General features: G+C 40.3%; 1 protein-coding gene across 1 annotated transcript in view; it reads left to right on the forward strand.

Moving 5' to 3' along the window:
• Nucleotides 1-2,765: 2,765 nt before the first annotated feature.
• LOC111247263 (uncharacterized) overlaps nucleotides 2,766-15,361 on the forward strand; it is a 19,725-nt gene continuing 7,129 nt past the window's right edge. The window contains exons 1-4 of the mRNA XM_022797958.2: nucleotides 2,766-3,621; nucleotides 11,131-11,812; nucleotides 12,157-12,365; nucleotides 12,990-13,199. Of these exons, the coding sequence (XP_022653693.1) occupies nucleotides 3,458-3,621; nucleotides 11,131-11,812; nucleotides 12,157-12,365; nucleotides 12,990-13,199 (1,265 nt within the window). The 5' untranslated portion in view covers nucleotides 2,766-3,457. The remainder of the gene's footprint in view (nucleotides 3,622-11,130; nucleotides 11,813-12,156; nucleotides 12,366-12,989; nucleotides 13,200-15,361) is intronic.

Raw genomic sequence — 15,361 nt, forward strand, 5'->3', positions numbered from 1 at the left:
TGTGAACAAGAATTCGTTTTTTTGTGGCTAGCTGTGGATGGGGATGTTATTGAGGCTTTCCCTGGCCGTATGAAGGGATAGGACACTGGTCGTAGGGGAAAGACATTGTCTCCTGGCAAAACTACTCTGACGACAATTTGATGTCGCGCCCAGCTGTCGTTTCGAAGTCAGCATCAGAGGAACGGAGTTGGACTCGGTTGATTGTTTCAAGGGGTCGGGGACGAACCTGTTTCTGTGAGGTGCCTCTAACCGCCCCCGTATGAAGGAGACGGCGACGGTCGAATGTTAACGTTTGGCTCGTAAAGCATCTTCCGTGACTCCATTTCTCGTGCAGAGGTAAGTGATCGTTTGATACCACGAATTCGCTCGCATCGGGGTAAATCAAAGATCGTTTAAGACGGACATCATGTTAGGTACACCGTCTTTGTAAGGTAATATTTGTAACAGCAAAAGAAAGAATAAACATTTTAAGACTGAAAATAATTGTGTATGTATGCATGGTCAGGCAGGTTGTCAGAAGTTAAATGATTTATAAGGTATGTAGCCTTGGCTGCGGTTTCGCTTCCCTGATTTGTTTGTCTGAAATGAATTGCACGATCCTAGGATACGTTTTCGGTTAAAGGCTTGTTTGCAAGCATCGCTCCCCTTACAAGTGCATCACGCTGCAGGTCTTCAGGCCAGTAAAACTGACAGGAGGGCCTACTTTTGTGGTTTTAACATAGCTTTATTTAACGGGCTGTGGAGTTATGCAATATTGGAAAAGCTACCATATTCAGGCCTCAATTGTCTTAATGAATTGCGTAATCAGCGGGTTTTTTTTTATTTTCGGATATTTTCGGAAACATCTAGATGTTGATAGTATAATGGAAGTGAACTGAAATGACTTTATACTTAAATATGTACAATGTGTGTCAACAGAGCAAGATTTGCAGGTAATTTTTTCTATGAAACTGCAACTATCTGATAATATTGATAGTACAACTATCAGATACCTTTTTCAGACAAACATTTATGTCAGTTTCCATGACTAAATACGGATATATATATATATACATATATATATATGTGTATATATATATATATACATACATATATATATATATATGAATCCAAAGCTTGATCTTCTTTAACTTACATCTATTCTTACACCCTTTAGCCCATACTATTGTTCAGCTGTAGACAAGGACATACGCTAACTTCAGATTTAGTGTTATCGTTTGTTACCAGTAACATTTGTTAGCAGTTATTTTACTATTTAAGTTAAAAAAGAAACATAGAATGACTGAAGATTAGGCTATTGCTCAAATAATGACTTAACTAGCTATTTGTCTACAAATCGACTAGTTAAATAACTGGATAGATAGTTGTTTTAGAAAAAAAAAACTGTGTAGAATAAACGAGTCCCATTGTCACAGGCAGTTTGTCAATGGCTCGCGATTTGGTAACCATACGAAAAGAGAGGGCCCCGTCTACTGTTTCACTCCAATTATCAAAATAATGATGTTACTTTATCGTCGACAATCATACCTTTCCATTATCGGATAAGATCTAACGCTGGATTGTAACAGTGATAAACGACGTTTTTGAGTATAATATCATTTATCTTTGAACTCGAAGCAGTTATCAAGTAATGTATTGCTAACACGATTCACAGTAACCCGAATTGTATCCTTGAATTCGATTGGTCCATCACTCAATAGTTTCTCATCTCAAACTATTGAAACTTAACGATCAAAAAGTATCGTAATCGAAACTTCTGATGTATAATAATATGTTCGTCTGGTATTGCGTTACTAGGAACTAGTCCATTCTCAGAATGTGGATAAACTCCAGTTAAATATTCCATATGTGTACAGCTACGATCGTATCTTATTGACAATGCTGCATCTTAGGTAGCCATAACTAGCTATCAATAGTTCTGGGGGTTAGAGTTTCAACCCTGAATGATGGCGGACCGAATGATGCTGCTGTTTTGTTCGGGAACCAATGCTGGCTCTCCCAGGATTGTATCCGATTTACTCGCCAGCTTAAATTGATACAATTCGGCCTTTGCTTGGTCTCACGTGTCAACTGCACCCAGTAGATTCTTAGCAGTAGATTTATAGCGATTGGACTTGACCTAGATCGCTCCCATTAATGCCGAATGCATACAATATCCAGCGAACATCGAGCAATGATTCCTGCGACACGAGGCCTTCCCATTGTAGCAGACTTCTAAAAAAATTCATGGCCAGACGATCGCAGCCAGTCTCAGACAAGAGTAATTTATGATTCAATTATTAGCACGTTTAAGTATACGAAAATAAAGTTCGGCGTGGGTAGGTATAACGCGAACCTCACACTAACTCTCATTATTTGAGTTATCATATATGCACGGTGATATAGTGTGATTTTAATGTAACGTAAGCTGCTAAACAGCTGAGCATCTTACGCTTTACGAATCACTAATTTGGGCACATGTGTGCATGTTATTGAAGTTTAGAGAACTGGGATGACAACAATAGCTATTGCTATTGTCTTTGTTGCTGTCGTTAGTTAGATAGCGAATCTAATAACCCGATCTCGTCTCTCCCCCACGCGTATGTTACCGTGTATGAGTCAGTCTCTAAGAAAGTCTGCCGGTAGGTGACTCCAGCTCAAGGAGCGACTCCAACTCCAGTGAGCATCGGCAAGCTCCTCCTCTCCGCTGGCAGCGTTCTCCTTTCTCCTGGCTCCGCCCCGAAGGACCGCGCTGTGAAGCTACCACGTCCCCAGTTGGTCCCGTACACTTGTTGGAAACGGAAAAGCAGGCCAAGACAGTCTGCTTCCAGCTTTCCAGCAACTTCATCCTTTTTTAATTATTGTACCTGCTGGAGGATACAAATGTACGAAGCTGAACTTACATTCTAGTGGAAGCACATTATCGAGAAGAGTTTGATTCGTATAGTTACGGCCTGTCGAAAAGATTTTCGGCAAGCACTCGGCGACAAATCGAAAACGGAGCACTTAAGCAGATGCTCGTACAAAGAGAACCTATTAAGAAATTGCTGAGTACCTGTGAAGGCGCTTACGTGAATCGTGTCGAGTCAAGATCGTCATACATAGAACAGTTTTGAGTCGAATTTATCAAATATTGGATCCAGCATTTTCACAGAAAAAAAGCAATTTTGTTTTGGTGGACAGTTTTTTGCGTACTGTTTTGCCTCCCCCCCCCCCCCCAAGGATTGCAGTGAAGTTATCCTTTTGAACTTAGTTCTATGAAGAAATGCCTGAAAACTTAATTGTGACGAATATTATCAAACCACCAAATAACGCGTGGTTAGCGTACTGCATACAACAGCGGGCTGTAAAGAAAACGGAGATGCTTTGCCCAGAGTGGCAAGTGTAGGTAGGTGGTGTCCATGTATACAGCTAAAGTGCCAAGAGGCTGTCCTACAGCCTACGTAGACGTGACTGGGGCAACAAGGGGGCGTCGGAGATGGCATCACACAGTTCTGGCAGCACCTGGGCAGTTCATTATGAGGACTCCACACGTTACGGAGTAGGAAACTACTGTCTGCGTAGTCTGATCGTAGTAAGTTTTCTCCTCATTGTCACGGCTACACCTCAAGATTCGCCTCAGAATGAAAAAACATCTCATTGGTGAGTTAGAGTAACGAGAGCGGTGTTGATAGCCTTAGTAGGAATGCGGACCCTATGCGTATCTTGCCGTGAATACAAAGCCTTCTTTTGTCTAGAGTTTACTGCTGTTGTTTACATATGTCAACGTCTATGTTGCAAAAAGATTTTCTTGCATATTGGGTGTAACGAAATTCTGACGTACTAAATAAGATGAATAGAAGGTAGCCTAAAATTTCATTAAAGCATTTTGGTTGGACTCGTGGTTTGTCTCTTCTGACCTTATTATTGTTTTAATACAGTTTAAATGAAAATAAGGGGTGATAATTCGTAGATTTAGAATGTGATATCAGTAAAAAAGCGATAAGAATCAGGTCTAAGAAATTTGACGGGCTCGCTAAACAACAGAGCCCTGTGCACTTCGTCCACTAAACCGAAACGTATAGACAATCGCCTGCTAGCGCGCTACAGAAAATATGGCTTTTCTGAAACATATTCATTGTTACAACACTGCACCTTTGCCTTGAGAAAAAGATAATAAACAGTCTGCCGCATCTTTGAATAACGAATCTACCGTACGCCTGATTTCTTTCCGACCTCCTGTAGAGATCAAGAGAACTTTTCATGGTAGATGTGAGCAATATCTGAACTCGTGATATCGGTCGTCGACAAGACTATGGCATTACTATCCGTTGCCAAAGGAAAACGACCACTAACGTTGCTAGAGTCTACTATTCAATAGCTCTTCTCTTCTCTTTCTAAAAACAGTGTATTTCCACTTCTACTTAATTCGAGAACACAGAGGAGATATCGACAATCATTATGAGAAGACAGTTATTTCCACGAAGATATTCGTTTGCCGCATCGAAAACCTGATACTAAAATTAGCTGTAAACTGTTGTGTGAGTTCATCTGCAGCAGCTGACGTGATAAAGTGAAGATTGTCTTCAAAGAACCTTTCAAAGAAACATAATATCTGAGAGCTAGGGCTTCAGTAAATAATATCGATAAGTATAATTAAAAGTAAAGAAGCCGCTGACAAGCTAGGGCCGAACAAACGTTATTACGAAATAGCACCATCACTCACGAGTAGGGACCAACGGGGTCCTCGAATAGAATTCGGTCGCCTAAAATTTGCGCTGTTCAATCTGACGATAAACAACTTTGCTATGTCGGTTCGTTCTATCCAATGTCAACAGAATGACCAAACACAAGTATTTTATCTGCACTATCCAATGCGTCCAGATTTCTTTTTTATGGAACCTCCTTAAAAATTGGTGAGAATTTTTGTATCGATTGAGCCTTAGGCCAGTATCATCTCCACTAAATGATCTGCTTACTGAACGCAACAGGCGCTTTATCGCCTCATGACGCCTACATTAAGTAGGTAACTAACTGCATAACTAATTCTGCTATCAGACCAATTAACTTATTTTCCGCATACACCGCTTCTAAAGCCCTATCTGGCTGATACTGCCATGATGGGGTTATATGACAGGACTCAAAGGTCGATCATGCTACCTTTAGAAAGGCACCCGTTCGAGATGCAACTTGGAGGCTAAAAATGTATTCCGAAACTCGAAAAATGCCAAAGTAAGCCTTTAGTCGATAGTGTAGTTGCCTTCCACATGTTGGCACTAAGGAAGGCGCTGCATTTACATTACCATTACAGATATGTAGCATCAAATAGGCAATAATAAGAAAGTAACCAGTGCTCTAAGTCGATTCCTTTTGCTAACACAGATGGCAACAGTTTCGTCAATGTTGATAACGGCAACATCGATATCCAACGCGAAACGTGACCTTGAAATATAACAAATACCACGGACAGATAGGTTGATCAAAGCTACTTCAATATCTATTTACCGGGGAAGATCTTTGTTTTATTCGAAATTTTTCTGGTTTCAAATATAACTGTAATCTGCGTTCTTAATAGCTCTGTGTTGCGGTACTAATAACGTAAAGGCGATAACATACAGCAAGCAAGTGTATCTATGTTAAGTCTCCTGTTAAAAAGGCGAGCCTCGAACGCTCATCTTCATACTCTGTTGTCATACAGTTTTCACATTTACGAATACAAAGATTATTTAGCCTGCAGGAACCTTCCAGTTCGGCGAAGCACAAGGAAACTGCACACAGAGTGCCTTGCAATTATATTTCCATAGTCCTGCACACCTCATTCCTCTCCAAACTTGTTTTTGCCTTCGATAAGTCTATATATATGTATATATATATATATACCAACGTTATCTTATATTGTTTAACATATGGGTAACTTCGGAAAGTTCCATGCAGTTTAAAGTAGTACTAGGGAGCAAATGTGTTAGTCTATTGCATTCGGAAATACATAGACTTTTTATAGACATAGGAAATACAGATATACGCGAAGTCTGTCGCATTGGAGAAAAACAGCTGAATGGCGTTCGATTATATTTTAATATAAAATGGTACAGTAACTGTATGGAGTCGAGGCACGTGCGGATTGAGCTGCTACGCTCAGTGCTTTCTGTGTTCCGTATCTCCTCTATATATGTAGATACGGTTCTTTGGTCGATAGGGTTAGTGTCATTTCTCGATACGTACATCTATCGACGAATTTCATCGAAAGAACACTTCGTGTGCTATCGAAGTTACCGGTGAATCCGCTTATCCTTGCTTTGAGTCTTTGAGGTTCAAGAGCCTTTTTTAGATGCGCACATTCACCTTGTTGTTTGAATTTAGCATTGTAATTCTCTGAGAATTATCACTTACGTGACAATATGGCCGGCGCACTCTCCCGTGACTGCGGCACAGTTATTGTTATGCGCATTTTTTAGCTTTTTCTCTTAAAATGTGGGCATAAAATGTTAAATCCTAAACGTTTCCAGTGATTTTTTTTCTTTTAATCCGATGAGGGTTAGCTCAGCTGTACAAGCGGAGCGCCTGCTCGACCGCGTCCAGCACGAATACAATCGGTGATATGTATTTGTGTATGGGAGGGTACTATGAGAGAGTAGTCTTTTACAAAGGCTGAAAGCTCTCAGCACCAATCGATACCCCAAATTAGGCGACACTGCCTGTGGCATCATGGATAACAATGTCGCATATTTTACAAGTAACGACCTATATGGTCCAGGCTGGTAATTGGAACCTAAGCTAAATCTATTGCATCTCAGCCGGGAATTAAATCCTAGACCTCATTGATGTGTATCCGGCAGTTCGCTGACCTTGCCACCGCGGTAAAAAGCTTTCATAAAATTTGTTTTGAGCAGGTCGCTAAAACTCGAAGAGATAAAGACAAACAATAGCTCAAAGAGCTTTAAGGGACCATTTTCTCAGGTTTTGTCAAAAATTCTTGTGATCAATGCCGCTTAGAATTTTCGGAAACACGAGTTCGTAATGGCGGCTTCATGTTCCTAACTAGTCTGTGAGGTTCTTATTAATCATGAGCCATTTGTGTTATCTATTTCATGTTTCTAAATAAGTTAATCCATACCTACGATTCTTTAGATATAAAAGAGTTTCAGTGTAGCGGTTAAAAAATAAAATTATTATTGCTTCTCTTTATAGGTTCGGTCGTCTTCTACTTGCGTGCACGTAATCTTAAAGTGCATATTTAGTATTTTTCATTCCTGGAAGATCGGACTCGAAAATCTATGCAATGTTAACAGAAGGGAAGGCTTCAAGTGGACATTGTGTGCTCAGTCATTCTTGTAGTCGGGACTGAACGCAAGTACTCATGACCTGTATGAAGATTTTTTTGTTTAAGTAAATGGCTCTCGAAGACACTAGTTATAACAACATATACAATTCTACTTCTTAAACGTTATTCCTATTTTTTCCATTAAGCCCTTGTTAAATATTTAGTTTTATTTATACCCTTAGGCTATTACATTCTGCTTAGGGTGTTATTCGCGTTTGCTGGTATCGGTATATATCATTGCACCACTTATCCCATTATCCCAAGCAAGAGTTTTGTGTAGATACTAGTTAAAACTAGGCTGGTCTAGTCTCATATTGCTGCTAAATGCGAGCGATTCACAGATTTTCATAGATACATTCCTTAGTAGGTTTAAAAGTACCCCCAGGGACCAATTGCAAAGATCTAAGCTTGAGAGGCTGCTGATCTTAGCAGTAACTATAATAGAGACAAATGTTTGCCCAAAAATTTACTAGGAAGATTAACCAACTCTGAAAACAAATTGATGAAAACAAGAACGCTCGTATCACAGCGGCAGCTAGTAGCATCGGCGTGCTCACTTTTTTTCTTATTCACGGGATTATCTTGCTAGCCTCAGCCAGGCTGTTATTTGCAATAGTGATGCAATAGAGCCTTTTTTGTGGTGTTTGTAGTACCGAAGCTTTGTTGCAGCTGGTGCTTTTACTCATCTAATCTCACCTTACCACTCTAAGTGAATAACGAGCAGTAGACAGTAAAATTATTATTTTAAATGTACCTATGGGCGTATACAAGTAAATACTATTTGAACATATACATTAACTACTTTTGGCTCAGGGTATACACTGCAGTTACGAGTGTCTCATGTTGTCTAGAGAGCCAGGTTCGTACCCAAGCATAGACAAACTTCGTCTCGTGCTGGAATTAGCTGTTTGTCTGATAGAACTATGCCTGCCGACGACACTGGGCGTAAAACTCGAAATATAAAGGATATTGTCTAGAGAGCACTCGTTATCAGGGTCAAAAAATGTTTATATTCGAAACCTCTGAACCGACCCAAGATAGAACACGCTTATAAAAACGTGCTTTTATTCCAAGCACACGAGTTCATATCGCTTGAAACAAACCTTCTTAGCAAACGGGACAACAATATTTGGTCGAAGCAGTAAAGTGTGACAACAAATCGCCATAATCGGAATTACCTAACTGTAAGCACCTTATGTCGTTTTGGTAAGACTAAAAGTCATCTGTGCAGGCATGTGTGTGTGTGTATCTGAGAGAGAGAGAGAGAGAGAGAGAGAGAGAGAGAGAGAGAGAGGGGAAGCGAGAGCGAAAGTTTGCGCCAAATACGTCGTGAAGTAACAAAACTATTAGAGAGTTCAACTTATCTCAAGTTTAGACGAAATACAGCAAGAAGCACATATGCATAACGATGTTTTTTGCAAGACTTGTTACCTAAGATTAACCGCCAGTGTTCTCTGATACCGACCAGATAAGGTAGACAATTGAGAAAACACGCCTCGAACATTTATCGTTCGATATCATTGGCCCACTAGCCTAATGAAGCAATTTACGGGACGATGTTTTTGGCGTGGTGCCATATTCAAGGTCAAGGATCAAACGCCTTTTTCACAGAAGCGACTGACGGGTGACCCAGACATCCCTTTTGGGTAGGTTGTAGCCTCGAGAGGCTTCTAGCTGCGTCGTATGCTTGTTACTTCTTCCAGTCATGATCACGAGGGAAGAAGATCAGGGGCGAGTGACGATTGATTGTGAACGAGTCTTTTCTTTAGAGAAAGGCGCACAATCGAAAGTGCTTATATCTTATTTCTTTTCGAACTAATGCCTATGCTGGCTAATCTGCTAGTTGTTGTTTTTACGTTGTTATAAGCACACATCCTTCACGGACACTAGATAATAGGATATTAAGGAAGGAAGCATTTTCTATCAGCCTTAAAAACAGGCTCTCTTTGTAGCTATCCATCCGCCGGGTGGGCACATCATTGTATGGCAAAAACTGAAAAAGGGCACCTAATTCGCTGTTCAACGATTGTCTTCAATATACGTCCTGCCTCATACTGTCCCTAAGCCCGTTTGACAAAAGAAATTATTACAGCATATATTGACGTCCATTTTCTGTATCCAAATGGCCTCTTTGTATTTTAAATGTTGTCCATCGACCTTATTTGATATATATATGTGTGTGTGTACAATATGTTGTATTATTATGTATCACACCATTATGAAACTTCGATAGTCATTTTATTCGATACGTGGATATACCTGAATAAGCTGCCGCGTATTTAGCCCCAGGCTAGCTGTTTACCACAGCTATAAGAAATATGCCATTCGCTTCCTGTTATACAGTGGGTCTTCGAAAGTCGAAAAATTGCTTCTTTCACCTCAGCGTTGCTATTTGTGTCACATCCTCTTTGTACTTCAACGTAATCCGGTCGTTGGATATCTCCATGTGTCAGAGCCGCTAGTTGACACGTGGTCGGTCAAATAACCCCTACTACTGTATCCTTTTTCGGTTCGAAGTTTTCACATAGCTCAATGCAAACGACTCTCATGCAAAAACGAGGCGTCTCTGCATGAATCAGTAGATATATACACAAGCGGAATAGATGCTTCGTTCAATGAAGGTCTGTTGCATAATCTTTTTGTTTTTCTCGCATCTTTTGCCGATCACTATTATTACTCTTGTGTGTCCTTCAACTCGTTCGAAACCTTTTGAGGAGGATCAGACATGGAGCTGTCGGGACTGAATAGCCTTAATTATCATCATCATTATTTGAACAGGGTGCTGGCCTGTTGAATATACGTAGACTACGAGCATGATATTCTCTGTAATAATATCCAGTTTGTTCCATTCGCCAGAAGACAGTGTGATGCAGTAGTGCTTTACCGCACAGGGCGCGGAGTAAACAAGTACTCTACTATAACATGCTCTTAATTATCTCAGAAAGGTTTTACCGCGAAATTTTTTTTGTAGAGCTAGTAATGTAACGAGCGTAAAGGTACGTGCATAATGCAGCTGGTTGACGCCTTATCTGTTTTCACAAAAAGCGCGGGAAAATTTAAATGTTGAATTGAGAAAACAACCGAAAGTCTCTGCTGCTATTAGTATGAACACTAAATATTGTAACTAATTGTTACGATAGCTGTGTTACTCTGTCATCAGCTCTACTTAGTTACTCGTAATGTGATGCTTACACTAGTTGAACCATTTGGCACTGAACTCAGTGCAAGCATTTGACTTACGCACCGCAAGACCATCAAAGCAGATGCAAGGGGTATCGCGTTACCATCCAAGTATAACATGTAGCAAACTAATTAATTAAGCGCGAGTATTTACCACTGCAGAACGTATACGAACGAACCCCGACAGGTGACCATTGTATTTAATAGGTGATGTCTTCGGGAACCGTATAATGCCTACACCAACTATAGACACATACGTCACGCACCGGTACACGCTAAATATTTCTGTGCGTGTTGCGCCTGACGTCTGGCATTTATTTTGCTGTTCTAATTTATTTCTTCATGGAAAAACAACGCGGCCGCATGATGTCGCAGGAACGTACCGACTATCTATCTGCGATAGCTAGAATATTTCTTGTAGAACGAGGCAATAAGCAAATCTCTATGCATTAGCGTGAAAACTGCTAAGATTAAATACGCAATAATAATCAGATTTATTATTTAACGGACCCCACTGCTTTGCACACATGACAATATACAGTTAATTTAGTCTCAAAAATCTGAGATAACAAAAGCAATCGACTATTAAAAACTAGGTTAATAATAATAATACGACGAATTTACAGAATGTGAAGATTATAGCTAACGAAAATAATTTTCTACTTTTCTAGGTCTGTCGACGTTCCTGCTTTTTACCATCGGTTATATTTTAGCGGTGGCGAAAGCGAGGTTCGGGCACATTTGCATGAAGTGACAGTGCTTGAAAATGCTCTGCAGTTTCGAGGCACGGTGTCGCGACGTTTATCCGATGGTAATCAACTTCTCAGCCTATTCTATCTCGACGGCAAGCTAGAATCATGCAGGGTGGAATCTGATCCAGTGGAAGTAGCCGAGTTCTATCGGGCCATAATGGACGATTTCAACTGTGCCGAACATAAAACGGCTCGCCAGGTGTTCGATGGGCTTGAGAAAGTAGACCAGGCAACACAGATAATGACGTCTTCATCAGTGTTCGAGGACGATGATCTCTTAAACTTAGATAAAAGATATTTAAACAACCACGAGAGGAAAAGCCAAAGTTCAAATCTGAAGTATACAGTAAAGGATATTCCAGACACACCGAAAAACGTAGAGAGGAGGACAGAGATACTATTTAGTGTAGAAAACTCCAATGCAGAAGATTCATCCCGCGGTATCGAGGATTCGCCGTTGTACGGCTCGGAGGAACCGCTGTGGTGTTCGATTGAAGACCGTCTAGAGCGCCAAATTTGGAATGAGACGTTTATGCTTCTAGATCAGGCGGCACAAAAAAAGCAACTCATGAAAGAAGTCAACGAAGTGCTCCACTTCAAGGTAAATGAATGTTAGACAAATTTCATGAAGGAAACAAAATTCGTGCTGAATGTTCTGTCTTAGCTTTCTTATGTTTATAACAGACTTTATTCCATATGATTATTTATATAAAGGTACTCTTTTATCTACAGAATATATGAGATTATTGAATTTTTTTCTTGCAGAGTTCTTTCTCTAAGTAGCTTACCTTGCAACTTACATTAAAATGACGTATCTCATGCAACCGTGTACACAAGCTAGTAATGCGTTTTAGCACTTTTCCCTATGAAATTGTAAGTAATTACAATCTGGTATACGCCAACAACAGACCATCACATTTATCGATTAAACTTATCATATTCCAGTCGCATAGAAAAGCTTGTTGGAGCCTGCAGCGCCGAATAAGAAGAACTGCAGCCGCCCAAAACAAACCTCAACAACTCAGTGAACTTCATGGAATGAAAGGATTGCAATCTGACGATGACGAGGTCATTAACGCGGAAGAAAGTCTGCTGGATGTCCAGCAAGGAAACAACGGAAACGTGCTTCACAAACGTCGAAAACGCGTGCGTCGGTAAGGACTTCTATTTCCCTCTTGTCAAAATGTGTTCAACACGACAGATAATAAACGTCTAGTACAACTTGATCCGCGGCCCTTAAAGCCTTATTTGTAAGGTATGTATCATGTATGCATCATACGTTAACCGAACATCTGAGGTCATTACATCTGGACACCCCAAGGCGTCCAGTGGTCCATGTTTGAAGAATCTAAGCCGTACTGCTTTTGTATCGGAGCTTCGATATAAAAAGAAAGCATATCTGAATATGAGAAAACCGTAAGACGTTTTATCTAATGTTTTTGCAATGAAAACTTGTGTTTAAAAATCTGGTGTCCAATCGTTGTGTTTTTCCGAAAAAAATCCTATTCATTGTGGGAACAATTTGGTTTTTCGAAAATTCTGATTATGTCAACAATACTTTGTTCTTTTATCAACAAAATTCAGCTTGCTTTATGAGAGCAGGGGAATAGATCGGAAGCATTTTGCATACGCTTAATTAGTGAGGTATCGCATTTAGCTTTTATTTGTGTCTTCTCCCAATCGAAACCTTCTGAGCAAAATCGAACACAGTATACTACTATGTATAATGAATTAACCCAAAATGTAATGCGAACATATGGGTTGCTTTCGCTTTGTAGTTCGCTATTTTCGTCGATAATGCCAGGTACTAAATGGTGCGGTTCCGGTAATCGTGCAGCTGCTCCGAACGAATTGGGCGCAAGTGCCCGCACCGATCATTGTTGTCGCCAACACGACCAATGCCCTTACACGCTCGTGGCATTCGAGAGGCGCTGGGGTCTTCGAAACAAAAGTCTCTTTACCATGTCACACTGCAAATGCGATGAAAGGTAGGTATTGACCACTATATATTTCGTTGTCCACCTCCACGTACGCTACTTGAATGTTTTCGAATTAACGTTCTATTACACATACTTTGCCGCATCTGACTACCATACGTGATTGATCGTAGACGAATAATAGATTTCTAGTGAACACAAACGTCGAAGACCTAGACATTTTACAAGTGTGTTTTTCGTTTAACGAAAATATTCCTTCTATGAATGTTGAATATTTGACTTTAAAGGCCTTTCAGCTATATATTGTCGATGAAATAGTGTATTTGTTTTTGCTCAACATTTATTACTTCATGTCGAAATGAAACACACTACATAGTACAGTATGTTTCTTGGAGTATTTTTATAGTTTGTTGCCAGCTCTAACAAAGTTTTTTTTCTAATAAAAGCAAGTCAAAGCACTGACCATTGTCAGATCTTTATACTTGTATAGACACATCTTCAGGAGCTAAATCGTTACTAGTATCTGTGTATGTACGGCGTGCACACGGCTGGATATATGTACACATTTTGCAATTTCCATTTGTAGGCGTTGTCTATCTCTACTTTAATGTCTGTCGGCTTGATATTAAGCTCTGATTTCTATGGGAGAACTTGACAAGCATTAGTAGCTTGTATCAGTGACAAAGGATACTAATTTTACAAGCAAATCGTATGGGTCAAAATATTCCAACTGGTCAGCTGTTTGCGTTCAGAAACCAAGATAACAAACAAGCACAAAACCTATTACAGACCCTTAGCAGTAATTGCCATTAATGTTGTCATTTCAATGGCAAGGCGATGCATCGCCCGTAGTGCATGCAGTCAACTCTTGTTGAAATCGACCAGAGTCGTCGCTGTAAAGGAGGTCCAGTCAATAATGTCGGTTTACACAGTTATGTTACGGGCGTAAAGTCACACACATGTATAGAAAGATGGCAGACAAGATACACGGATGAATAAAACTTGTTTAATATTCGTTCCTTTAAGTTGCGGTGCGTGACCCGTTCATAGCGCTAAAGCTGTTGTGCCTAAGTAATCGTCTCTGATGCTCATGAAATCGCGTAAACACTGCTTGCTTCTCAAGTAGCTTATACAATGAATGAATCCTAGCTTATATAGGGTGCATGAAAAACGTCTCTGTACACCAACTGATAGTGTCTAAACGGTACCTAACCGCAGTTACACTGTAGCCAATAAGCAAAACGCGAGAAATAACTCACGGTATTAAAGAACAATGCACGAGCACTGAATCACGAAAAACAATCCCTAACACGATACGCAATTTTTTTCTGCTTGATTATTTAAAAGGTTACTGAGTGCCCGTATCTAGATGTATACGCATAAGTATTGCCTTTGTAGAGTGCTTCAAGCTTCGTGTTCTTTTCGGTGATCTTTTCTGCACCACGACCTTCTTATGTTCTGTGCCTCGTTGTACCAGTATAATCCGACAGCGTTGCTTATTTGTGTCGGAGTAGCTGAGTGAAATAGCCACAAAGTGGTAATATCAGCCGCAAAAATTGGGGGTGAAGTTAAGCGGCATGTCGGGAAGGAGAACGAAAGTGTCACTGGAGGCCAAAAGCGTTGTGCATTGACATCGGTTCCCTATTCAAAGCCAAGACTGAGTGCTCTGCAGTCACGTGTCATGGCCAGTCACACACTTTGACTTTCTTATATATAACCTATATGTAATAGATTATAACCATGTGGAGTGTCTGAGAAGCTGCTGTCTCAGCAATGACCGATGCTCACTTTTCGAGGGTGAAGTAGACTTATGATAGGGGGCGACAATAGAGGATTGTCACAGAGCTCGTAAAGTGGAACAGACATTGGGTTATTATGAATCCGATTCCGGTAATCCAACTTGGAGAGAGTTCCCCGAGGCCTCAGGCATTGCAGGAACTGTATGCAATAACAAATACAAGACAATTTCTCGCACTCTAGATGATCAAGGAGATAACTCTAGTATTATCCTCGCCTCACCAGCAAACGACATACATCTAGTCCAGTACACGATGGTAGCAGATAGTAGATTTCAACAATACACACTACAAATGGCGAAGATTGACTATTGACACAAAGATAACTGAAATGTGAAAAGATGGATTTTCATTCACGGAAGTCGCGGGGTGCGTCAAATACATTGTGATGTGTATCGTGGCTGAAAAGCCACAAAT

Source organism: Varroa destructor, unplaced genomic scaffold (assembly GCF_002443255.2).
Source record: "Varroa destructor unplaced genomic scaffold, Vdes_3.0 BEIS01000003.1, whole genome shotgun sequence".
Taxonomy (NCBI): Eukaryota; Metazoa; Arthropoda; class Arachnida; order Mesostigmata; family Varroidae; genus Varroa; species Varroa destructor.